The 26,410-nt window shown below is 35.0% G+C and overlaps 2 protein-coding genes across 8 annotated transcripts in view; both read right to left on the bottom strand.

The window, feature by feature from the left end:
• Arms (Ankyrin repeat-rich membrane spanning) overlaps window positions 1-26,410 on the bottom strand; it is a 41,280-nt gene that overhangs the window by 13,178 nt on the left and 1,692 nt on the right. For 2 of the 7 annotated variants that reach the window (XM_076896271.1, XM_076896277.1), the window contains exons 1-2: window positions 1,621-1,677; window positions 863-1,587 (exon numbers count right to left, since the gene is read on the bottom strand). The exons of 1 other annotated variant lie outside the window; for it this stretch is intronic. In XM_076896271.1, the coding sequence (XP_076752386.1) occupies window positions 863-1,546 (684 nt within the window). In that variant the 5' untranslated portion in view covers window positions 1,547-1,587; window positions 1,621-1,677. Of the gene's footprint in view, window positions 1-862; window positions 1,588-1,620; window positions 1,678-3,462; window positions 3,678-7,438; window positions 7,615-18,531; window positions 18,688-26,410 lie in introns of those variants that run through there. 4 more of the 7 variants (XM_076896273.1, XM_076896272.1, XM_076896278.1 and 1 more) reach the window with 4 other exon arrangements.
• Window positions 1,615-13,063, bottom strand: LOC143424441 (uncharacterized). The gene is made up of 3 exons (XM_076896497.1): window positions 12,940-13,063; window positions 1,670-2,452; window positions 1,615-1,632 (listed from the first exon to the last, which is right to left on the bottom strand). The coding sequence occupies exons 2-3, from the start codon at window positions 2,429-2,431 to the stop codon at window positions 1,615-1,617; spliced, it is 780 nt and encodes a 259-aa protein (XP_076752612.1). The 5' UTR covers window positions 2,432-2,452; window positions 12,940-13,063.

The following is a 26,410-nucleotide window of genomic DNA, read 5'->3' as shown; positions in this document are numbered from 1 at the left end:
TTGCAGCTCATAATCATATTACGACGATAAATTTCATCTTGTTTTATTTTACACGTAGAGAGCTGGTCGAAAATTTATGTTCGTCGGTGTGCCAAAAGTTTGAAGCGAATAGCACAACAATAACTGCATCGGTCAAAAACTTGTGATAGAATGAATGGAACAACAGTCCATTCGTAGGTACCAAGAACGATGATTAATGGCCACTGACAGTGACATTGTTAAAGCATTTATCTTCGCTCAAGAAATGTACAGTTTAGAAGAACATCAATTGAAGTATCGACACGGAATCGCTTTAAAGCTCGATATATGGGTATGACCTGATCTTGCACATTTTTGCATATTTTTTTTTAAACATATCTCTCTACAATTTTTATCGTATTCAAGCTTTGAATGAACAGTGCAGAAGCTCAAATGTTCCTTTTAATTTAATTAAAAAAGAAATAATAATAATAATAATAATAATAATAATAATAATAATAACAATAATAACAAAAATGAAAATAAAAATTAGACAACTGTTAAGAATTTGATTTAAGAAACGTTTAAAGCTAAGAAATTAGTTAGATTAAACAAATATCATAACTGAACAAACGAGTATTGTCAAGCGAATGAATAATAATTAATCCAGTGAGAAGAAAAAGATCTAACAACGCCAAACATCAAACGATCAAACATAAAGAAAAAATATATAATCAAACATAAAGAAAAATCGGGAAGCCTGAAACATAGATAATGTTAGCAATCCTGCAAATCCCAATCTCGTTGTCGGTATCTGATCAAAAAACAAAGAGAAAGAGAGGGAGAGAGAAAAAAGCCGTTTACGCTCGAAGGAGAAAAGCGCAAGACCATCTCGACGACTAACCGTCTGCGAATGTCTGCGAATCCCAAAGTTGAACTTCCGACCTGACTCGCCATCGGTAGCTGGCGTTGTGAACGTAAATGTGGGTACGTGAAAGTGCGGGAAGACGTGATGATGGTGATGGTGGTGATGATGATGGTGCGAGTGTTGTCGGTTCAAATCCTCCTGATCGTCGTCGTTGTCCCACCTAGCGGATTGTGTTGTCGCCGGTATTTGAAGGCGCAGGAAAGGCAATTTCACTTTGAACGTACCCGCACCGCTTCTTCCAGCCGGTTGTTCGGTAAAATTCGTCGAGGCGGACGAAATGTTCGACTTGTCGACGCCGTTCTCGTCCGCGGACGGTAACAAACAATTCGGAACGACTGCGTGCGCGCAAACTAAGCTGGGCGCCAAACTGGAGCAGATGGCCGCGCTTACGAGGCTGGATCGTCTGATAGGATTCACGTTTGTTCCTGATAATATACTTTCATAGGCGGATGTTTTGCGCGTGCTTTTTACATTCAGATCGACATTTGTAATAGGCAATGTCAGTCTCCTTTGGGTGCTCATCTGGGTATCTTCCTCGGTATCCGGCCCGTTTACTTTCGAAGAATGCGCGATGTCTCGTTGAATCTTTAATTGTTCCTCTTGATTGTCGGATGTAGAGACTTCGTTCAAGCTGGTAGAAGTTTGAGGAAGGGTCGACATAATCTTCTGGTAACGTCTGATGAAAAGTGGAGATGCCACAACTGACGGAGGAACCGTACTGTTCGATTCTACACCGGACGGGCTAACTATGATGCTTTCTTGAACTTCTGCTTTGGCGATCACCGAATGTCTTCTACTCGAGGTTTGTAACTTTGTTTCTTGCGTGCTCTGAATATTCATCGTGGACCCACTGGTACCAGGGTTGTACACTTTGTCCATTGTCTCGATAGGATAATTTGGTGATTCGACGGAAATGGGAGACTTTCGAAAGGTTTCTTTCCACTCCGCACTAGCCGTTGATGAGCGCGAGCTTTCGTTTTCGTAGGCAAACGATCCGCGATTTTCAATGAAAACATCGTTCGAACTAATTGACGATCTCTGTTCACTTTCCACGTTGTTGGTCTGCATCTTTCTCATTCTTTTACGTTTCTCAGAGGCGCAAGTGCAACGCGCGCCGCTCGTTTCGCCAACTGTTTCTTTCGTTTGCGCTTCAACGAAGCCCTCGAAACCATCAGAGTCCCACGACGAGTCAAACTCGTAGCTCTGCACCTTTTGTCTGTGTTCATTCCGGTTCCCCTGGAGAGACTTCTCCGAAGAGGTCGCCGCCTTTTCCAGGGTCCCATCTTCGTGCTCGCAAATAGGTGCTCGGCCTTTACCAAACACGTATTCCTGCTCGTCAAACGGAAGACTTTCCCAGGACTCTAGATCCTGTCCACCAATCACCACTCCGGAATCTGCTTCTATCGTAATAGAGATCCTTCCCTCCGCGTCCCCTCGGCCCGGTGTGTTTTCCACTTCCTTATTCTCCTCGTCTTCTTCCTCCTCGATGCTGATTCGAAAATGATGCGTCGTGATCTTGACACGGTCGTCTTTAGCCTTCCGCATGGCATTCTTTCTTCACTGCGCCTTGTCGACACAGTCCAAGGTAGATCATATTATATGTACGTATGAATACGTGAAAATAATGCCGCAGCTGTTTCTAAGGGAAGCATAGAACAACGAATGAACTTGGAGTTCAATCACTCCTTCGAATATTAATGTAGCATGTCTTTGATCTGTGATATGTACTTCTTTTATCGCGCGAATCGTACCGATGAAAAGCCAAAATGTGAATATTTTCGAAAATATCGAAGCGTACCGACTACTAAACCAACCGTACTGTACTACCACCAACTACAGTAAAATTACCGTAATTGAACCGTAAAAATCGAACCGTTAAAAAGTTTGTGAGTTCTGAGGTTTACGCCGAAATTCATCCTTTCATTATATAATTACTGGTATACCACAATTTTTTTATCCGACATTCACTCGATACAAGCGTCAGAGAAATTTCTTTTAAACTGAGTGTGCTGAAATTAAAAATTCGGCCTGATCATTTCCTTAACTTTAGCAATACCACATATTGTGCTATTTAACTTAAACGGAGAGTAATTGTAAAATTAGTACAAACTAGAGCAGTATAAAAAAACGGACTAAAATGATTAAATAAAAGGTCATCATTTTCTCCTTCAGAAAATCCATCAGAAAATCCAGACATTACATAAATAACTTTTTTAACATAATCAATTTTTAACAAAAAGTTCTTTTAACCTACATATTATATTAAATTAATAGGGGAATGATATATTATGAAAAATTGAAGAGTTTGTAAAATTAATTGTTCAAGTGTATCTATGAAGTCATATTAGAGAGATCGTTTATTGTACGAAATTTCATTCTATTTTTTACTAGACTAAACTATGATTGTTCGAAAATCCCCAAACAGAAAACAACAGCCTAAACGAACACGGTTAATAAATAGTTAAAGTTAAGTTAAACGTTTAACCTATATTCGAATTGTTAAAAATTTCACGAATTTAGATCGGAAACAATGCGCCCCAGCATTATGCGCACGAACACTAAAACGTATTCAATACCGTAAAAGACGGACCCTCGACAAGGTGGTGAGCCTGAGCATCTTTTCCAGATTTCTGGCGGTCATCTCTTCTCTCCTTTCCTCCGCCTCCTCTAGCCGGAATGCCGAAAGCTTCCTGAATTTCAATTAATGATGAACGAACGCGCGTGTAATGTGCGCACGATTCCACAGGGACGCGTATGATCTGCGACGCCAGCAGATCGTTTAAGAGCACTGTAGCAGATCGTGCGACATTTATATATCCAACGTGGGATCTTTAAAGTCGTGTACACACGCACACATAGCTCCTGTGGAGTCGCGTGTAGCATCGTCCTCGTGGGTACACGCGTTCCTCGTTTAGCCTTACTTGATTCGTTTCACCCGCTATTGTTTGCAAAAATATATATCGAATAAAACCAGCAGATCGATGCAGAACCGAAACTTTGGAAGATAACTTTTCGGATGGTCGCGACGCCTGTTCGACGACGTCGCGTGAGTTGCCCCGCAATACACGTGGATGCAAATATTTATCGTGCAGCTGTGGATTTCGAAAAATGCGATACCGTTGGAGACTGAACAATTAAGTCTGGCGGAGGAATGTGACACGCAATGACGCGAGGATCAGTCCCGTGTTACGCAACCGATAAATTGACTTTTAAAGGCGCAACTGACTGTCACAAATTTTATTCGATTACCAGTTAAAATAAACGAAAGACGTTCCACAGATAAACGGAGATTGTATACATATAGCTTGAATGACGCCGCGGTATCGGAACGGAGAAATGTTCTTCTTAAATTGATATTGTGCAGAACAATGAAATCATATCATGCGGTAGTAATCATATACAGTGATGATAAATTATTTAGCGCGTTGCACGAATAGTTACGATATCTTTGGCACATGATAGGAATCGACAAAATTTTACGACCTTTTACGAGCTTATGATTTTATTAATAAATACATAGATAGAAGTTCAGAGTTCAAGAATAAGTAAAATGAAAAATAATATGCACGCGTTAGAAAATAGAGCAATGCAAATATGGCTAGAATTACTTCTCGATTGTTCATTATCTAACAATTGAACGTTATTCTATATGAATAATAATAGCAGTCTACCGATTAACACCGGCAGTGCCGGATGATAAGTTTTCCAAACACTGATTTCTTTCATTCGTTTGCGTTTCGCTTGATAAGTACAGCCTAATCGCGCGACTATTACGCGCCGCCTTTGACGTTTCCTTACCGTGCTCGATACTAACAATAACGGCTTAAAAAACTTCCGTCGACTAATTTATGATCTTCTTTATGTAGATTGTCGGTTAGAAAAGTGTGTTCCTCTTAGTACAGCTAGACGAAGAGGCTGCGTGTCCTTGCGCTACTCGCGGCACTTGGGCCAATTAAAGCACTCGACAGAGTAATCAATTGTACACGAACAAATAATTCGTTTACAGTGGCTCGTAAAAAGGAATAAAAATTGCGAAAAGAACGAGTAATATATAATTACTGTAAATAAAATTAATTCTACATCTTTGATTTACATGAAGTTTAAACAACTAATCTGATAATTTCCTCAATTCTTCAAAAAACTATTTCAATTTCAATTTAATGCGACATATAATTACCATTTAAAATGAAAATTGACTTGTGAATAAATTGCCTGAAAGAAAATATGAAACATTTGTATGTAATCGAAAAGCAAAAATAATGAACTTCGTGTTGCTTTCAAAGGTGTCAAATAAATTTTAGAATGCCTAAGCCAATTCGAGGAACATACATTATAATTTTTTCTGATAAACGATTAGTATTTCATTTTCATACACTTGTACTGTCCACCTTTGTACTATCTCTAGTGTGCGAATAATAATGCCTTTTTTATTATAGACGTACACCAATTATTTATTTGCATTTATTTCAAGAATAGACGATTACGTATTCAGTCGAAAGGCGACACGGAATCGCGTGGAACTGAAAACGTAAGAAAATACATGCAAGAACATAAGACTTGAATAAAGTTTCTACGAACATTGCCACAAAAGGACGAATTTGGACGAGTCAAAATATGTGAAGTATTAAGAGTAGAATCAGATGTATTACGATATTGCGCTTCCATTCTCGTTAGAGACAGTAAAATTTCGATCCTGAATTGAATAATTTCTTTTAATTAAAGGGTAGACAAATGAGAGATTCTGCCGATTAAACCGTTCTTTTCGAAAATGACATAAGTCGTTTTTTTTCTTATATTCAGATAATTAAGGATTTGCGTTTGAAATAATTGTAAAAATATTGCCGAACGTTCATCAATTCCAGTGATGTTTTTAACATTGTAAACCTCTTAAATATTATTATGCTATAATAATTACTAAAAGTATTAAAGAAGAAAACGATCTTTTTAGTTGCAAATGGACTTATACCAATTTCGATAACAATAAATAATGAACAATCGAAACAAGAGCTTATTTAAGTCTCTATTTTTATACCAGTTGGATTTTCTGAAGTGGATTTTTTAATGTAGAAAATAATAATTAAAATAGAGACACGAAAGTACACCAACGATCAAGTCTATTAAGAGTTAATTACAGTTATATTATTATATTTTAAAGAAAATGTAAATAAACAAGTGTAGAAAGTAAATTACTTCGTTAAGATAACTAAAAATAATGAATTCTTTACATTTAGCCTAATGAAAGCAATGGTAAATTAGAGGTATGCAAGGCCAGTGAACTCATCATATCACCATATTTCGTTCTTTCTTGTTGTTAGTCTTGAAGTTTTATACATGGGCAACATAGTAATTTTGTTGAAATTTTCAGGCTTTTCTTATTTTCTAAATAAAAGAATAACTTTAAGTAGCGCATCTTTTTCCATGCAGATTTCGTAGAAAAGTTTCCGCGGCACATCCAACATATTTTCAACCAATTTATCATTTCTTCTTTTGTATTTGTTTCCCTATTTGATATCGTCTCTTTTGGAGATTTGGTTTGGATAAAATCTTCTCGATTCATTACATATAAAAGAAATCTACTATTTTTTTTTCTTTTTTCAGCTATTTTGTATTACTAATGGACTTATTCCATTATCGAAAATAACATTTTTGCTTAGTATTTTACAGCTAAAAATCTGTTGATTAATTTATGAAGAAGTTATGTTCCATTCAATGTGTGATTATAAATATAACAAAAGAAGATCCATATTTCATTAAAATTACCATTAACACATTTGTTTTTCAAAAGGGGCTTTTTACCATTTAAAAAGAAAGACGGCTCATATAAAATCAATAGAGGTTAGCTAAACGTTGTTTCAAATGTGTCCTGCAATTTGGCGTGTAAGGGAGACAAATGTTTGAATACACTATTGCATCAGTCGTTTAATTTTCCGAGCGCGTTGGGAAATCTTGGCACGCGGCCCAGGCTATGGGTCAAACGTCAGTGTCCCATTGAATTCAACTCAACTTATGCTCGTAGCAATTTCATGGTTGCATGGAACCAGATACAGATAACATTCTAATAACAGTATAACGATTATACAAAAGCAATATATAACCTGAATATAAATAAACTTGTTTGCTAAAGAATGCAGAATAGCGATATCTATTTTCTCTTAGAATTAGCTAGACTGCAAAATATTATCGAAATATTCTACTTAGAATTTCATAGGTGGAACTGCTCAAACCTAACCCAATTCGAGACTTCTTTCCGTCAGTTTTTAATTGATCCAACGAATCATGAGTCTTAACAGACCAAGAACTTCAAATTCGCCGTTCATATTTTCCACAAAAATAAACCGTACAACTATAAACGTAATTTTCACTATTCCTATGTTATTATATTAAACCATATTAAATCAATAAATTTTTGTTTTTAATGACAAGAGTTATTTCTGTTTAGAAAATAGACAAAATTGAGAATAAATAAGAGGCATCCTATAATATATGCATACAACATGTATTTATTTATTAGGTAAGAAATAATCGCGTTGTATCTGGGTTTTTGTGTAGTACCTGTTTGCTTCTATTCCAGATCGATTGTATCACCTGTTGACAAGACGAAATGGACCCGTAACTGCGAGCCAAACCTTGGGGAATCAGGGATGGCAGAGATGCATCATTCTGTTGATCGGAACTGAGTAAACTACTCCTTTCATTCACGTATTCCATGGAAATCCGGTTAATGCCAGGAATTAGTTATTCCACAATAATTATTCCAGCAATATTAACTGGAGTTATGTTGACAAAAATGATCGGTAATTATTATTGAACCATATTCGTATTTCTCTGGTCTATTAATTTCCCATCCATTTGTTCTTTTATTTACGAACTTATTGTATCCTCTCGATTATTATTTGATTAATAATTAAATATCTTCCAAGTTCTTGTTCAAACGAAATATTGCTTTTGTACGAATGCTTACGGCGATGTGATCTTCCTCGTCTATAAACAAATCGATGATGACTTAGAAAACGAATTATGTACTTTCAGCTGTTTATTTCTCGTTAGCGCACGTTGCCATGATGCGTTGCGACTTGTCATGCTTTTCAGCGAGACAACCTTTTCAGGAAACGGGACAGTAATGTTTTCGTGAACCGTGAAAATATTTTTCCACCACAATGTCACGAACCATCTTCGCTCGTAGTATCACAAATTCTAAACGTTCACGTGTGTGGAGGCACGTCGAGGGATCGAGGGATACTGTTTCGACTTTCGTACTCCTCCTTCGTATGGGCTAAGTTTGTTGTACACAAATTAGCTTATTTACGATTTCAAGTATCTGCTGGTTAATTAAAATCCGTGTTCAGTTAGTTAAGAAGTGCGATAAGGTTCAATATTTACGCGGTTTTATCAGAACAGTCTAATTTCGGTCAATTCCAGATGATCTTATCGGGAGGAGTCTAACGAACGTAGCGACGTCAGTTAAGGCTCTGGCTGTGCACAACGTTCGTTTCCGCGCGCCATTATGTTTTTACCATATCTACAGAAAGTGTTCGAGGACAAAATAGAACAAACAACGCGAAAGATATAGTACGTATCACGATTCATTAAATAGCGTGCGCGTCGATCATCGAACATTGTTATACTTTTCTCATTTCCTACAAAAATTAGTAGTACAGTTTATCAGAATTGAACGTCGCGAATTATTCTGTTATACCGAACGAGATTTATCGTTTTTAAATAACAATCTATCCGAATCTCTGATTTAATTTCTGATTCACGTAAGTTTCCTTCTTTCCATAGATATATAATAACATTCGACTAATCCGTTAAACTCTTTCCTTTTTTACTTTGTTATGAGTGTCATTCACAAAGTAACTCTATGATAAATAGAAGTCTAAAAATTTTTCCTTCAATTGTAAATCCCAATTTCGAATAATCAGGCTTTCCAACTCCAATAATAGAGCTATTCGTCGTGTAATATTTCAATTTCAAGTGTAACGTCGGTGGCTAACGTGGATAAACTTTGAAACAGTACTCTCTTATCCCATCCTACCATTGATGTACCTTCGTATCCATATTACGCTCTCTTTACGTTCAACTTGCATAGATTTCGTTCGAAATACTACACGGTATATGTACTGGACAAATATACATTGGATCATTGCCTCTTTCGTTCCTTAATTCGCCTTCCCAGCGTGTAATTCTTCCCAATCACGATTATTTCTCGTTATTATACTGTATCGTTTACACTGAAACCTTAGATTCACTAAACGGACTACCACTGACTAACGATTCAACGAACCGACCATTTATTAAAGTTGTTTTCCCACAAGACACAATTTTTCATATCTCTGCGATGTTTAACCGGCACTTATCGACTTTTTCTACGCATATAAACAAAGAAAAATACCGATTTTATCTTATCAATCAAACACGTTGTACAATCAACAGTGTAACCTCGTATCACGAGTTTATATAACATAGCATATATATTTTTACTAATATAATTCAATTTTATCGATGAAAACTTTAGCATCTTTAAAAGAAAAAATCCAACCAATGTTTTGAACTGGATCTTTTCTTTTAAGAACGGTAAAGTTTTTATCGAAAAATTTTGATACATGGAAATAGACAAACCACTGCTCGCACTTATAAAAATCATGTAGCGTTAAGTAACTGAATTTGTGGGTAAAGTAAAATTTAATATAACCTGAAAAATAAAAACAAATTCACTGTACGATTATTAATTATTGCCGCCTTTTAGACGCGGTTTCTGATAACGCTACGAATAATGTGATCGAACCATGATAGATACGTGGCACGGCGAAGAAACGGCGAATTTTTACACAGGGTTATATGACTCATGTCTCGCTTTCTTGAACAGATTGTAGATATTACACAGTGCTATAATTTTCGAAATATTTTGATATAAATATTCTATATATTATTACAGTTTAATGTTAAAGTTAACGTTAAATTGCCCTTAACGGATTAACGTTATTCAGAATTGAAGCCTAAATAGAATTGTTCTCAAGCACCGATAAGGAAACGAAATTATTTTATGAATTTAACTAACTAAATTTATAGACAGATTTTTTAAATACTTAGTATATCATTATTCTTAAAAACTGAATTTATTAGGATAAATGTTCGAAAAGTTGTTGTTTAGTGAGAAATAATCGATAAAAATTACTAAAAGAAATATGAATAAAATATTATTATTGAAAGTTTTTTGGTTTTTTGAATATTCGAACAAGATATACACGTATTTGAATAATGGAGAAAAAATTCTAAATCTGAGCTCAAAAAGCGTTGCTTCGAACATAAACAGGTAATACGATCAGTTACAGCTGAGAAAGTAATTAAAATTGAAATTAGGCGATGCAAAATAGTAACGGCCTGGCACCCAATGACATTCATGCTCGTCAGACATCACGTAAAAGCATTTTTGGCATCATGTTGCTATGCGATGACGAGTCTTTGTTATCGTTGAGTGATTAGCATTAATGATTCACGGTAGCGATACCATAAATACACAAATTAATTTAGTTCCAAGAATTCGAACGGCGCTATTTGAATTGCGCCAGGTCTACGGAATCAATCGATTAATGTTCAAAGAAAACCCTAAATGGATAATAAATAAATGATTACTTTATAAAACGAACACTTTAAAGCTAACACGGAAAAGATCTGATAATCCTACAATCTTGCAAGACTAATAGTAAAATCACTAGATTGAAAACAAAATTTACTAATATTAATAATACTTAATTTGATTCGAATACAATAACACCGAAGATACGTTTACTTACATAAGAACGAAGTGGTCCTGCTTAAATTTTCTATACTTTTGTAGAATAGTATTATACACTTACTAGCAAGTAAATCGACTTAACCTCCAGATACGCATATAAGGTAAATTTTTTCAAAAAAGATGCAGTCAATGGACAAAAAGCATATTAGTTTTTAATTATTAAGCACTTCGCTTTAAATTGTTATCAACATTATAAAAATTGGTCCACTATTTTTTAAATTGTGTGACCTAAATTCCAAGGAACAAGAAAAAGCCAAAATATCCTTTTTTTGTTGGAAACGATGTTTTTGTTAAATTAAAACCAAAAAGTTGAATTTAACATCCAGAATTTATTTAATTTATTGCATTTCAATACTTGGTGTTACTATCGGCGATCCGCAATTAGCGATACTTAAAAAGACATATTTTCTAAGTAACACCAAGTGTTAAAATGTAATAAAAATGAATACATTTTCAATGTTCAATTCAAATTTTTTATTTTAATTCAATAAAAACATCGTTTCCAACAAAAAAAGGATATTTTGGCTTTTTTTTGTTCCTTGAAATTCAGGTCATATAACTTAAAAAATAATGGACCAATTTTTATAATGTTGATGACAATTTAAAGTGAAATGCCTAATAATTAAAAACTAATATGCTTTTTGTTCATTGACTGCACTGTTTTTGAAAAAGTTTACCTTATGTGCGTATCTGGAGGTTGACTTGATTTACTTGCTCGTGAATGTAGTAAACAACTTTCTGGCAATATGTGTATAAGACATTAGGTGCAGTTAGACACATTGGATAAATTTAAAAATACAGACAAATATAATGTTGCAAGACAGTTATATATGTCAGGCGCAAATATACACCAGGTTCGTAGGAATGTATCGTCGAAGATAACTACATACATGACTGTTAACTTGAAGTTCCACGAAATGAATCGAATCTGAGTTTATCGATAATTTTTGTGTTAGTTTATAGCTTCACTGTGATATGAACCTACACGATAATCGCACGTACAATTAAAAAAGAGACTCCGACAGTAGAAATATTCAATGTGATTAAATGTATCCTCTATACCTTATTAAATAATAAATTAAAAAATATTATCTTAATATCGTATTAAAATATTACTACGGATAATAATTATAATTATGATACAGTATTGTTTTTTTAATATGTACTTTGATCGTGCTGGAAATACGACTCATGAAACATTTATCTCATTCTTTCTGTGTGAACTCAATTCGCTACGTTCATTGCTTATTACGCATCCCGATGTTTACGAAACGAAATTGCCCCGAAATCATTCTGAGATGCATAATAATCATACATATCTGTACTTATATACGTATGTATATATAAATGAAACAATTAAAAAAGTATTGCAAACAACCGAGAATCTATTGAAAGACTTCCAGAACAAGCATATATCTGATATTGATGTTACATTAAAAACTTTATTCTGCCATTTAATACTTATACTGCGTACGTTATCGAGTGTAATTGCATTTAATATTTTAGATGTATTGTAAGAAGGTTGTATATTACCATATTATACATTGTAATTAAAGTAATTACAATCAATCTCAAGCAATTATTTTAATAAAACATTACTTAAATCGAATGAATATTATTTGCTTTAAAGTTTAATATAATTAGGATTATTAAGTAAAAATATTTAACTATATTTCGATTTTTAAAAATACGAATATACTACGATAGACTTCTTTTAAGAAATTTCGAAGGATGAATCTCTGCAAGATATTAGAAGATTGTACAAAAAAATTTCCTTTAATGTTACTACTAAATTGTTTATTGTTTCGTACAACAAATTTACACTATTTTCGAAATTACAAATAACTACAATGATCAAATGTTTTGAGAGGAGAATAAATGCGATCCTGAACTTGTCTCCTAAACTTCTATGAAATGTAACAAATGTGTTTTGAACGATAGATGAAGGAAAATTGACACCTACGCAAAATGCAACAATTTAATAACATACAAGTCTATTCACCATTAATTTGTTACGAGCCTAATATCCACCACTTTGCAAGCAAGAGGTTAAATAAAAAAAAAAAAAGAAAAAAGAAAAAGCAAGAAAAAAAAACGACATATCACAATTATCGCTGTAAATAGACACGCATATACATTCTCGACGTCTCAACAGCAAAGGTCGCAAAATTAGTTGCTTAGGGAAATGTCAAAAATAACTTTCCTGCCTCAATCCAACAATTTTTCACCGATCGATCTTCCACGCCACAACAACCACCGATCGATAACAAAACAAACATCCGACGTTTTTCAGCAAATTGCAACTCGACGCATTCAAGTCTTTCTACACGGTTCGTGCACTGCATAATATAATCGAACGCACCAACGTCCACCAGCGAATCACACTTTCGACACATATCGTAAATCATAAAGCGAAACGTACGAAACCGGCTTAACTGATCGAGACGAGATTGCACGAAGGGATTCCTGTATCCGTGTGACGTCTATGAAAACGGACATCGTTTGTTTCCTCCACGTAGACAAAAAAAACCGGACGATCAACAAGGATGTTTCTGTCAGCGAATCCACAGCGAATCCGCGTCGGACAATCTCGCGCGGTATGAAGGATATTAAGTCTGATGACGGGGCCTCTACTAGCAAACGAGGACCGCCGGATTATACTGTCTCCGTGGGAATGGAGACGAATAAATCACAGTGGCACCCAGTGCATTTGGCGTACATTGGCACGCTGGTCGGTGGTAAACGAAAATAGTCGGCCCCTCTAGCATGAACGCGAGCATAAGAAGTGAACTAGAATCGCTGACAACGATGCTATGCTACGCGGTCGCGTACGATGGATCGTCGATCGAGAGACAGCCGGTTTCGACTTGTAACGCTACGTGTAAATTCTAGCAAATTAGCTAGAGACGTGTATCGGAGCTTGGGCAAGCTCGAGTAATTGAGGATTAAGTATTACAGTAATGCAGAGCAAAAGTCGTTGTGATTAATCTGACTCTCGATTTAATCTATTTCCGAGTGGTTATTTGGGACTGTGAGAATTACGTGGAGTGTAGAGAATTTCGAACCACGTAGATGCGTTTGGTTGGTTAGAAATAACTGAACATTTGAAACACTGCTACACTGGATTACTTTCGTTACCATGATCGTGCTGGCTGATTTCTCGTCAAATTTGCGTTCTTATATCGTGCAAGCTGTTTTCGGATGTTCCTTTACGTCGCGTAAACATATGTTTATTTATTTTTCAAAGATGCAATATTACTGCGAAATTGCAAATGCTGTACATATCGATAATGCTGAAAAATGTATGAAAATATATCCATACTCGTTAAAAAGAAAGAAAAAGCTTTGTTTTATTATAAGCTCAATATAGAAAATACTTAATCTTTTCAATTTAATTTACAAAGAAATTCGATTAATACAAATAATAACATCTATATCTGACAGATATAAGCACTTTACTTAAATTTTAAAAAAAACTATATATATATATATATGTGTATTGATAAGTTTTTAGATAAATAATTACTCCCAGATTAGAGACTCTCCTCATTCGACCTCATTAATTTACCTAATTTAGTGCGATTTATACACACTATTCCTAAATACAAATCGACTAGAGTCGGATATTTATAAGAGAGCTCATTTTGATCGAGCTACATATAATTGAACCAATACATTTATACTTCTTAAAGATACTAGAAGTGAATATGCGATATTTGCGTTGCGAGCCAGCAACAAATATACAAGTGTAAGCACTTGCGTCGTTAGTTAATCGATCTCCCACCTACCGGGGATAATTGAAAATGAACTACATACACGGTTTGAAAACGAATTAGACAGTTAACGAAAGACTGTCCAACGAGGCGATTGAGTAACTGAGTTGGCGAGTTATTACGTCTGAACGTAAACGTACGTGAGAGGGGAACTATCTCCTAAGAGTGTAATATTATAGAAAAAGTTACTTTCTTCGGTTTTGACTTAGTCAAACAAGTGTGAGTAAATTTGCAGTTCAGTGACTTTTTATTATTTTATCCAATTCTACTACAGTTTTTTTTTATTTTTCTTTCTAAGTTTTCGCTCTCTAATACAGTTTTTGTCATTTAAAGGAAAAGTTAGAGACCAAAATACATTCTTCTGTTTCATAAAAGTACATAACTGTTCGTGTTGTACAAATGAATAAAGAAAAAAGAAAGAAACGAAGAAAGAAGATTGGCCGCGTACCAATTTTCCCACACACAAGGCTAAGCGTCTAACACTTGATTGTTTGATCAATTAGTGCATAAAATAACGTATCGAGCAAAAGTAGCGTGATACCGTGAAGACCATCATTTGTACGAATGCACGTACAAAATTGACGCGAAGGTCGAATTAATTTTTTATAGAACCATATAGTTATAATTATAATAGATAAACACCGAATTTTACTTATATATGTACATATAAGAAAAAACATACAACTAATAACGAATTCATCGAGTACAACAGCAATCATTTGACAGACGTTCAATCCTCGTATTACCATTTCTGTGCAGAAATTGCTAATCTAAACTAACTTATAACACACAGTCAGTAACTGTAAAATCCATCGATAACAATTTAAATAATCTTACAGTTTACAGTCCATAGAACAACCCTTTGACAAACTAGAGAAAATGCTTGTAACGAACAAATTGGCAATGAGCTAAGTCTAGTGACAACGATAATAATTGACGAAGATTATTGCCAACTCATAACAAATAAACCTATAAATAGGTATTGCTCTCTTAAATACGGACATGCGGTGTAAGTATGAGCCGGAATCGCTTGTTATCAGCCGAAAAATTGTTCAAGCGATGTTTTTGCTACTTCAGATGGTACTTCATCTGTTCATTGAAAAAACTACTTAAAAATAAAGGGCTATGATGTATTATACATACATACGCAACAATCTAGTGACACTAATGTCGTAACAGTCAATTAAAGATGAACTGATACAGTAAAATCGAAGACTGCGATTTTTTGTCGCATTTTGTTCCGTTTATAGAAATAGTAAGAAACTCGTACATACGTACAAAATCCGAACATCGAAGAGATAAGTAACCTCGCTTGAAATTGTGAAGAGTGCTGAGTTGCAGCACTCTTCTGAACGTTGGTCGGAGAAACCGCATACGCGAGAACGGATAAGAATGGCAACAATGCTGTTTTAGAAGCGTAATTGATCGCGCTAGTCCTACGGTGGTAAATTCCAGACAGCTCCACGATGAATGAAGATGGCGACGAAAGCATCATATCGTTGCCACGTAGAAAGGCACCCTATCTCAATGCCATAAGTGCCATGTGACTTTCTTTCTACGACGCGGAAATTGAAAATTATGCAGGCCAAAAGAACGGTAAAATTTGCTCAACTTTCTTTTTTCTGCTGAATGACACTTTATCAGTAGTTATCGCGAGGATAATTTTGAGGATTTTTTCTAATTAAAATGAAACTCGGCACACTATTATTTGCACTATTATTTGCATATTTGTTTATTTAACGAACGAAACACATTTTCTGTCACATGTAATATAAGTAAATATGAACTAAAGTAAATGCGCCACGTTTATAAAATAAGACGATCTTCAAAATTTCAGCCAAATCAGATACGACATCTTCCTTTGACGAGGTTTTGAAAAGCCGAGATAATCTCGGACGTACTCGGTCCGAATTTTAAAAACGAATTCGAATATTTCGAGCACTCGAATATCTAGATAGTAAAATTTGTAGACAATAATTTAAGAAAGTAACTTCATGCTGGTTACAGACTTATTATCTGGAGATAAATTGAAGACAAATACGATGCAGTGAAGCTCGAATCATTACGAGGCAGAATTTTCAAGGCTCCAACGGGACATAAACTCTCGTACAAAAGCTTCTATTGTAAAGATCGCTTTTCTAGGTCACAAAATACCTGCCTGCAGCATCGAGTATCGATCGAATTCTGCTTTGTCAATCGTATCAACAGTAACATGTTGTGTGCAAAAATCCATGTTTAGTCAAACCTGTTCGTTATTATTATGTGTAATTTAATTTACGTGAAAACTAAAAGGAATGCAGACGAAAGCTAAAAGAAATACTGTACGAATCTAAAAATCGGAACTTGTTCGCTGTAACGATTTATGTACGTTGTCTATCTGTAACGAACAACATATAAGCACGAAAACAGTTTCGTTAGTAGGCATTTTTAGTAATTATTTACTTTCGCCGAGAGACCCGCCATCTTCATTGTCGGGTAAATATTTTAATTAACTTATTAGAAAAAGTTGCCCGAGACTGTTTCCTAAACAACACGTATATATAAAAATGAACGCAATCGGCGCTGTTTCAAGCTAAACAGTTAACAATGGTTGATAGAGTAGGAGTTCTCAAACTGGATGCCACGAGCGCATACCAGGGATGCTACGGCAATAATATTTCATTTTCACTAAGATTTAGCAATTTAGCAGTAGAATCCGTTTTTATAACACGACAACAGACCTAAATATTCGAACCGCTTTAAGGATAACTGTGCTGAGAAATGTTTTTAGCCCGACAAGGGCTAAAATTATTTTAGCCATACAGGAGGCCGCTTTCTGGTCGAAAAATTAAATTGAAAAACCAAAAAAGTTCAAAGTCTGCTAGTGGAAAGCAGTTGGATAAATATCAACTAATTTGAAAATAAATAAAATTTAATGAGAAATTTAAAGAATTTACAGTGTTGCAGGATATGCCACACGACAATATGCTACAAGTATTTAAAAACACAATTATAGGCGTAAAAGCCGATGAGATATGCTCAACAGTGAGACAATTATCGTCACTTTTAAGTACTTCCACTTGGCGTAGACATAATATTTTTTAGGTAAAAGTGTTATTGTACATCTTATAATAAGGAACATAGTACCATTTAAAAATCTTAAAATAAACTTCGATTTGTCACTATAGTTTTCAAAATTTGTTGTTAACCCTATATTGCTTCCACGTAACATGAATAAATTTTATTTAATAACTTTCCTTCTTTATTGAGTATAATTCCAATAAGTAACTTACAACGGAAGCACTTTTTGATCTCTGCTTCAAGACATCACTGACAAACCAAAATTCAAGTGAAACGAGCGAGTCGCAAATGAAGATGGTTTAAATCGAATCGGAAGGTTCTCGCGATTTCAGGTACTAATTAGATAAATATTAGAAAGCTAGCCAACAGGGCAGAGGGAGGGCAAGGAGGGCAAAATGTATTTCTGGCCACGTCGTCCGCGCACAAAAAATCTATACGTTTCAGGGTGGCTTGTTTCATGATAATAAAGTCGGTTATTTCGAGAGAAAGCTAATTCTCCATTGCTATCTTTCACGAGGTACAGTAAGCTAAATCGGGCAATTTTGAAAATACAACTAAGCTATCATTAAAGCTTACTCACAGAAAACGAGAAATTAAGTCGTGCGGAGAATTAAAAACGAATCAAAGATTTATCAAATTCTACGTTCGATTGATCTCGAAACTTGTCAATGGCATATGTTTTCCATGGCGATGGTACAAAGAGCAATCATATTGAAATAAATATTGAGTAAAATACAAAATTTAGATTTATAGTAACTTCAAATATTAATGTTTCCAAATGGCGTCATTAAAATAAACTTAAAGATCATTTCCTTTCAAAAAGATCATAAGAGAACGACAGGTAGAATTAACTAATAAAACCTGTTGAACAAAACTCTATCGGTTTCTCGGGTTCAACAAATTTACAAGTTTACTTTGTTACCACTCCCTGAGGTAGTGGAAAATACGAAAGTAGACCACGACAAGTGATTTTTATCGAACGTCGTTCAAGCTTTTTTCCTTACAAGTTCCATTACCTCGTGCAAACGGTGCTCCAAATGACCCTTCAACAAAGTAAATTGAATCCTGCGATACTCTCCATGGGATGAGAGCTGTTTCGAGGCTGTGCTTGCCGGTGATTTACTTTTCACTCGGAGATGCGACATTTTCACTTTCCTTCAGACGTACGTGGAAGAATCGATGCTCGTTACCGGTCAACAGCCCATCGAGAGCACCCTTTGTCAATCACGCGTGAATTTCGAGCGCGAAACCTTCTTACATTGAATAATCGTGCGGAACTGACATCACAGATAATAAGAACGGCACTGTATATTCTTACCAGTTCGCGTGGGTTGCGTTTCAATTCTAAGAACATTTCACACTGTTGGGTAACGAACACTTCGCGGATGAACGATTAGCAAGTCGAACGATGAGGTTTCGTCTTCTCTGGTTTATTACGAAAGAGTTACAGATGTGCGATAATTTCTTACTCTTAAAAATAAATTTTTGTATTATTTATGCGTATGTAAGTTGATCGTTAATACGGTTTAGAAGCTATACAAATACATATTTTAGTTTAATTAAAAATTCTCCTTTTCGAATAATAGTATAATTTATTTGTGTTGAAAATGACCAAGTATTCAATGATGTTATTCAAACATGGACGAATACTTTTAACATACCGATAACTCGAACGCGGAATTCAATGCGAAAAACGTGTACATCATTAAAAAAAAGTGATATAATGACTAACTGAGCGTGGTTATAAAGATAAAGATTAGTACTGTAGAGTCCGTGACAATTTCAATGCAAATATTTATTTGTATAAAAATAACACCGCTCCAACATTTCAACAATTTTGCACGTTCTTTTCAATTTTAATACTTCCAATTCTATAATTCTAATTTTTCATTAAACAATCAAACTCGCAAATAAAACGATTACACGTACAAAAGGCAAAGGAGAATAATTTATCTCGCATCTGAAAAATAAACAATTCCTTCTAATTACAAATGCATCTGTTTTATATATCGCTAACAATAGAGGATCAAATAAAGTTATCCGCCGATACACGATGCTCATCTCAGATTATCCTGTTACTCCGCCCACTTTCAACTGATAGCAGCAAGATAAAAATCATTTTTACCGCGAACTGTTATCAAAACAAATGACATAGTGAGAATGCTCAAGAGAAATCAATTTATTACTAATTTTAATTTACTTTTGATTTTAATTATTGTTATATCGAATTTCTCAATGTTTTTCTATATATTTCTAATATATTTATCAAAAGATTCAAATTCTAGTGAATTAATAAAATATTTATATATAACAGAAAAAAAAATAGATGGCGAGGGAGTAAAAAAAGAAGTGTATAAGGTGCACGATGTTGTCAGATTTATCCCTTGGATAATCCTGCAATTTATGTATCATCTGATAATCAATCACACTTCAAAGAGTCTCTCTAATCTCCAATTGTTACTTGACCGCTGTAATTGCTTTTTCACGTTCTACTTTGATTTAACGTACACGTGTTAAAAAAGTGATCCTTCGAATGTATATATTACTTGATGAATTTAAATTTGACCATTTATTGCAGTATTTTATTATATTTGTTTCAATGTGTAAAAACTAAAGACGAACACAAAAAAGCAACATTTTCGTTTACAACGCGTAAAGACCCAGAAATCAAAGTAATTCTTTGACGGCAAAAATTCACAGTTACCGGTTAAAATATTATTAGTTTCGACAAAGTTACTGACTTTTATCCTACCATTATATTGACCATGTCTCACCTACGTGTTTTTTATTTTCGTAAATATCAAACTTTTCTTTATTTTACCATCGCAGATGCATCGTTTAAAATGACATGCATGCAAAACGAAGAATGCTTCACGATTGATATTAATATTTTTCAATTCATGAAACTGTTATTTCTTACAACGAATCGCAGGGTGGTCAACGTAATGAAAAATGCTTTACATAAAACACACGCGCGCATTATGGAAATTTACGCACGTTATTACAATAACGAATACCATAGTCTTCCACTGACTCGAACCACGTCCCAAGGACAATTATCTGCACTTAGTATTCCGTGGCTATGAATTCGATTACCACTGATTCAGTGACACAGTGGCTACAGCTATTATGGAAAGCCGCTTACTTTCAAAGAAAACAATCAAATATGTAGAGGTTCGTGAAAAACTAACGATAGTCTGTAACATGTCCGAGTTCGCCAAGTTACCGTGTCTGACTCCATTGGTTAACGTAAACGATAACGCGTAACGTCGTCCTGTATCGAAAATCTGCATACCGAAGAAAATTTTACTTAATTCGAATAATTTAATTTTCCTCAAGTCCATTTAGTTCAACTTGGTCCAAGCAGTTACTTTTTAATTTAGCACTAAATAGCTTTCAACTAGATATAATATTCGATAATAGAATGAATGTTCTTATTTCAAAATTTTCGAATCCCATAATTTCTTCCATTAAAAGTTCAAATGAATCAAATAAAATTCCTTCTCAGGACACGAGATTAAACAATGAAAAATTAAAAAACGTACGAACCATGTACGTCCATTAACTACTTATCTTCTACGAACCTAACGCACTCGTCAAGTTACGAACAAAAACACGATACGACGAAACAATTTTCACTATAGATAATCACGACTTATCGACATTATTTTGTTCGTGGCTTTCTGTGAAACGTCGTAAACCGCCATCGAAGGGTCTTAAAAGTAACTTCTTGCCGTGTGCGCGATGCGTCTTTCACCGATAAAATCTTCTCGACAACAGAACGATCGGTCGCGATTTCATGTACAAGTATTTTCGGTGAACTATTAACCGCGGTACGATCCTCCGATTACTTCATAAAGAGTAACGCTCCCGATCTCATAAAACGTTCCGCGGCAAAGTAAATCCCCAACACGCGGATGACTTCCAAACACCTGCGTCTCAAACGAACCATGACGACAATTGAACGCCCGTTGAATTATTCCCCGTCGCGCCGCGATTTATTAACCTCTACGAGGCAGAACACAGCTGCGGGAATATGAGAGGATGATTACGGTGTGTTATGCTACGGTTGATTTACGACTGCTGGAACATAATTGAGACCTTGTGGAAATTAATTTGTCCAATTACGAGGGAAGGTATATAGAGGAAGGTGGACCGAGTAGGAAATTTATCACGCTCGTATTTATCGCTGGTATTGTGTTGCGCGGGTCTGCCGCGCGTCTCCGCAGAAAAATCTTTCAAAAAATACATACACTATCATGTATAATGACCAATTATTATAATCGATAACTTGCTAGAAATGATAGCAATATTTATCTAGAAGCTAGAAAGCGATTATTATCTAGAAAGCGATATTATTACATCCCAGTGAAATATTCTTATCTTTCGAAAACTTGAACTCACTCGCGAACAATCTATACGATTCGTTTAGGACAAAAAATACGCAAGTATTCAACATCACATAAAAGCATACGAAAACGAAAGTAATTAGATTAGTTAAAAGTATGCAAGAGGCAATACTTTTCCACAACAGATTCAAATTGCTTTTGAAAATCACACGAAGGTTCCAATTCTAAGTTTTGGTGAAACGTGGCAAAGTAGAGCGGGGAAAATACAGTCGCGGGCACAGAAACGTGGGTCAATCGATACCACCGCAGATTCGATTGCTATCGTAAAACGTAGCGAAACAGAACGTAGGATAATCGTGAAGGAACACAAACGAACGCAAACGACGAAAAAAGTAGGTTTCGAGCGAACACTACCGACGGAGAACTTGGCCAGGCTTGACCATTCTTTGCGCACCGAGAACCGAGAACAATTAAGAGACCTGACGCATGTGGGCGATCTACGTGAACGAATCATCCTTTGCGATCGTTCGCTGCTCGGCGGTGTAAAACGCATCGGGTGGGAGCGATGGAATACGTCGCGATTTATGGGCTCGTCTAAAATTAGAAGTGGCTCTTTTCAATGATGCACGATCATCCTCCTTGCGATCGACCTGTTGATTAAACCTAACCCAACCTTATCGAATCGGTCAACCGAGCTAGACTAACACCATCAAAGATCTACACTTTGATGGATTTCCCGATTTTATTTTATAATATAAATTTGCCACACATCGCGGTCAATCTGTGAAAAGTGAAACAATTAGACCGACATGGCCAAATTAAAATTATGAAAAATTAGTTTCATACAAATAAACGAAAATTTGGTAAGTACTGACTGACCACGCTATAAGGAACACTAAACTGGAATTAAATGGTACTAAAAACCTATAGGAGCGATTAAGTTCCTCATCGAGGTGAAAAGCTATTTCCTTCGATAAGAAGTGCAACTGAAGAACGCTTTACTCAGTTTGCAAAGAACTTTTAAAAACCATATAAATGGAGGTCTCTCTCTCTCTCTCTCTCTCTCTCTCTCTCTCTCTCTCTCTCTCTCTCTCTCTCTCTCTCTCTCTCTCTCTCTCATGTATTACTATTTCGGATGAAAGTCTCCATTTATACATAATTGTACATACCAGTATTTCTCAAATTTTCTTATCGCGGAACACTTTTCAAGCTCGAAATTTTTTTAGGAAAACTAAAGTAAATTTAAGATTTCAGTTATAATTAATGATAACACAGATATATTAGATAAAGAAAATAAAAATTTATTTCAATTTTTCTGTCATGCCTATAAAAGAAACGATTTTCAATTTTTAATGATAAAACAGATAGTATTTGGAAAAGATAGTTTGGGAAACTGTGGTATACAGGGTGATCCGTAACAGGTGATATAACCGAAAGGAGGGTGAATCTACATAAAAAAATAAGTCGAAAATATAGAATAACAATTTTTCATTTGAGGCTTTGTTTTCGAGAAAATCGAATTTGAATTTTCGCCGGGTACAGGTGCACTTGTTCACGTCTCGTTGTAATGGATCTCACTGTAAATCGCTGTCTCGATGGTACACGTAAATTACGAACAGGTAATGAAATAGAATGTTTTAAACAAAGTTTATTCTTACAGAAATTGCTGAAAATGTTGCCCATCCTGCCAAAAACATCATTCTGTTCTTCAAATTAAATTTCCATGAACGCTTTCTAAAGTATTCGGTTGTTTTAATGTATGAAAGGCTGCAATAAGCTTTTCTTTCAATCGTTCGCAACTTATGATTTCTTTGAAATAGACAATTGATTTAATATGACTCCATAAATAAAAGTCAAGCGAAGTTAAACTCAAGAGAGCATGATGGCGAAGCTATTGTTCCAGCATGACCAATCCAACCTTGATAATGTGGGTTTAGAAAATCTCTCACAGCTAGGAAAACATTTCTGTGATATTGGAAGTGTTTATCAACGTAACATCAATCGAAACAATGATCTACAGTGAAATCCGCTATATCCAGACATGATCAAGTGCACCCGTACCCGACGAAAATTCAAAGTCGATTTTCTTGAAAACGAAGCCTCAAATGAAAAATTGTTATTCTATATTTCCGACTTATTTTTTCATCTAGAATCATTCCCCTTTCGGTTGTACCATCAGTTACGGATCACTCTGTATATTATGCACATAGTAAGCGCGACGATATATAATTTAGTCTATAAAATTAATTTTTATTACTAATTAGATAGTCTCCAAAGAAAATTTTTAGACTTCATGTGGCGTTCACGACACTGCGCATCTGTGTGCCACAGTAAGTATTGGAAATATTTCAACATTTCGGAACAATAAATGTATGATGCTCAATGATACTCCATAAAACATCGTCGGATATATCTTATATTTTTACGTTACGTATTGTACAACAACTTTTCTTCTCAGAATACAGACACCTGACTGGCAATACGAAAACAATTATTCAAGAAAGATTCGATAGACTACGAAAACGATTCGATAGAACTGCCTTATTTGCTCCTTTACGTTATTGGAAATTGATCGGAATAACAGAGAAGTAAAACGTGGGAAAACGTTAACGGATTTAGAAAACAAAGAGTAGAAAGGATTCGGTGACATCTTCCTTTTCGTGCTACGAGAATAAACAAATGAATTAGTTGAAAATCGAATGCTGAACAATTGCAAGTATCAAAGAAATTCTACTTAATTCAAGTGAGAAATGTTTCCTCTCAATCGATAGTACCGGAAAAATTTATTTCGAAGAAATTAAGTCGTATTTTATAATATTAATAGACTGAATTTACTTGGACGAATTTATAATTAGGGAGAATGACTGAACATAAACAACATGGAGATCAAAGTAAAACTTGTACGACTAAAAGGGAAACTTCTCCGCGATTGTATGGAATATCACGCTTTATCGATGAAGAGGAAAGAGATGATAACGATACATAGGTGGACACTCCAAGACAAGGTTTCGTCTTATCGAAGAACTGTGCACGCAAACCTTTATTTCTGCAATCGTTTGAAAAATTGTTCAAATCGTTTATTTAACGAAATCATAATTTCGTAAAACTGGCATCCGACTTGAAATGAATACTTGTACAAATTTCTTCAATGAATTAATCAAATATTTCATTAATTCAAGAAATCTAACTTTACTTGAGCAAATATTTATCGAATACTATCGAAAGAAATAAAATAAAATTTCTTTGATACTGTACGTTAGAATTATGCGACCACATGACCTTCAAATTTACCGTACAAAAGTTCTATAATCGCGTAAATGGAATTTAACGTTAAAATAAATTTTGCTCTAAAAAAGTACCTCGCTCCTATACATAATTCAACCAATCACAATTCAAAGCATCCTATACTTAAGAATTCTTGTTAAAAACTATCAACCATTACGAAACTGTTTCATTCGTAGTTCATTCGTTTAGTTCCAAATATCTCAATAATTTTCCATGAAGATCGAGAAACGTGAGCAACAGAAAGGGAAAAATGTAACACAAGGTTACAATGAATGTCAGCGAATCAAATGCGAAACTCGGTCACGTAACCAACGTCAATTTATATTGCTCGGTTGGTCGTCGTTTCAAATACATAAATATAAATAAGCAGAACGTGGTGTTTCCAGATAACGGGAGATGAATCGAGACCGTATGTACTACAGCATTCGGTGCCAAGTCATGATTGCACTTCAACATTCTTCGCGGTTTCGTAAATCGACTGGACGCACACAAGGTCCAGTCCGGAAAGGGTCGTCCACGCATGTAAAGCAAATGTATCGCAAGCTATTTATCTACGAGCCTACGTAAGCACATCAATCTACGTTAATGAAACATAACATACAACGTGATAGAAATCGCATATTTAACGTCTACACTTTCTTATACTGTATAATTATCATCCTTAATTTTCGGACAATTTTACAATATCAAATTATATAAGAGTATATTAGAGTATATAAAATGGCACATGTAAAAGATGTGCAATGTCTCAAAACACATCTTGATAATATACAAATAACATTTTACAATTTTATTCCCATTCAGTTTTTAAAAAATTAAAATTTTATTGTAATACTCCGCATCAGATTGATCACTCCGAGTTAGAAACGTAAATTGTTCAATAATTTCTTTAAATTGAACAATTATCACCATTTTATGGTATGCACGCAAAAATTTCTCACGAATCATTTGCGTGAAAAGATTTTTAAGTGTATGTACGATAATCTATTACAACAGTATAAAATGACATTAAGAAAATTTCGTTCCAACAAATACGTTATATACAACGTTCATCCTATTCGAGTGGATGAATTCTGGAACGATTGCTACGTAACCCTGATAAATATTAGTTATTTCGGTTACTTTGTCGCGTAATGGTGTTAATTGGACACGCGTACACAGTTACCTCATCCGTTTAAAAGCGACTTCGAGAATTATTTACCCAGCTCGAATCCGAGTCGAATGTCAGCCACATTCGCGGATCTGGCAGCCATGCGTTCAT

This window comes from Xylocopa sonorina, chromosome 6 (genome assembly GCF_050948175.1).
Source record: "Xylocopa sonorina isolate GNS202 chromosome 6, iyXylSono1_principal, whole genome shotgun sequence".
NCBI lineage: Eukaryota > Metazoa > Arthropoda > Insecta > Hymenoptera > Apidae > Xylocopa > Xylocopa sonorina.
Note: the sequence above shows the minus strand (reverse complement) of the source record. Positions and strands in the feature narration are given on the sequence as shown.

Excerpts from the sequence above, each read along its gene's own strand:
- LOC143424441 (XM_076896497.1), bottom strand. The coding sequence starts at position 2,431 with ATGCGGAAGGCTAAAGACGACCGTGTCAAGATCACGACGCATCATTTT.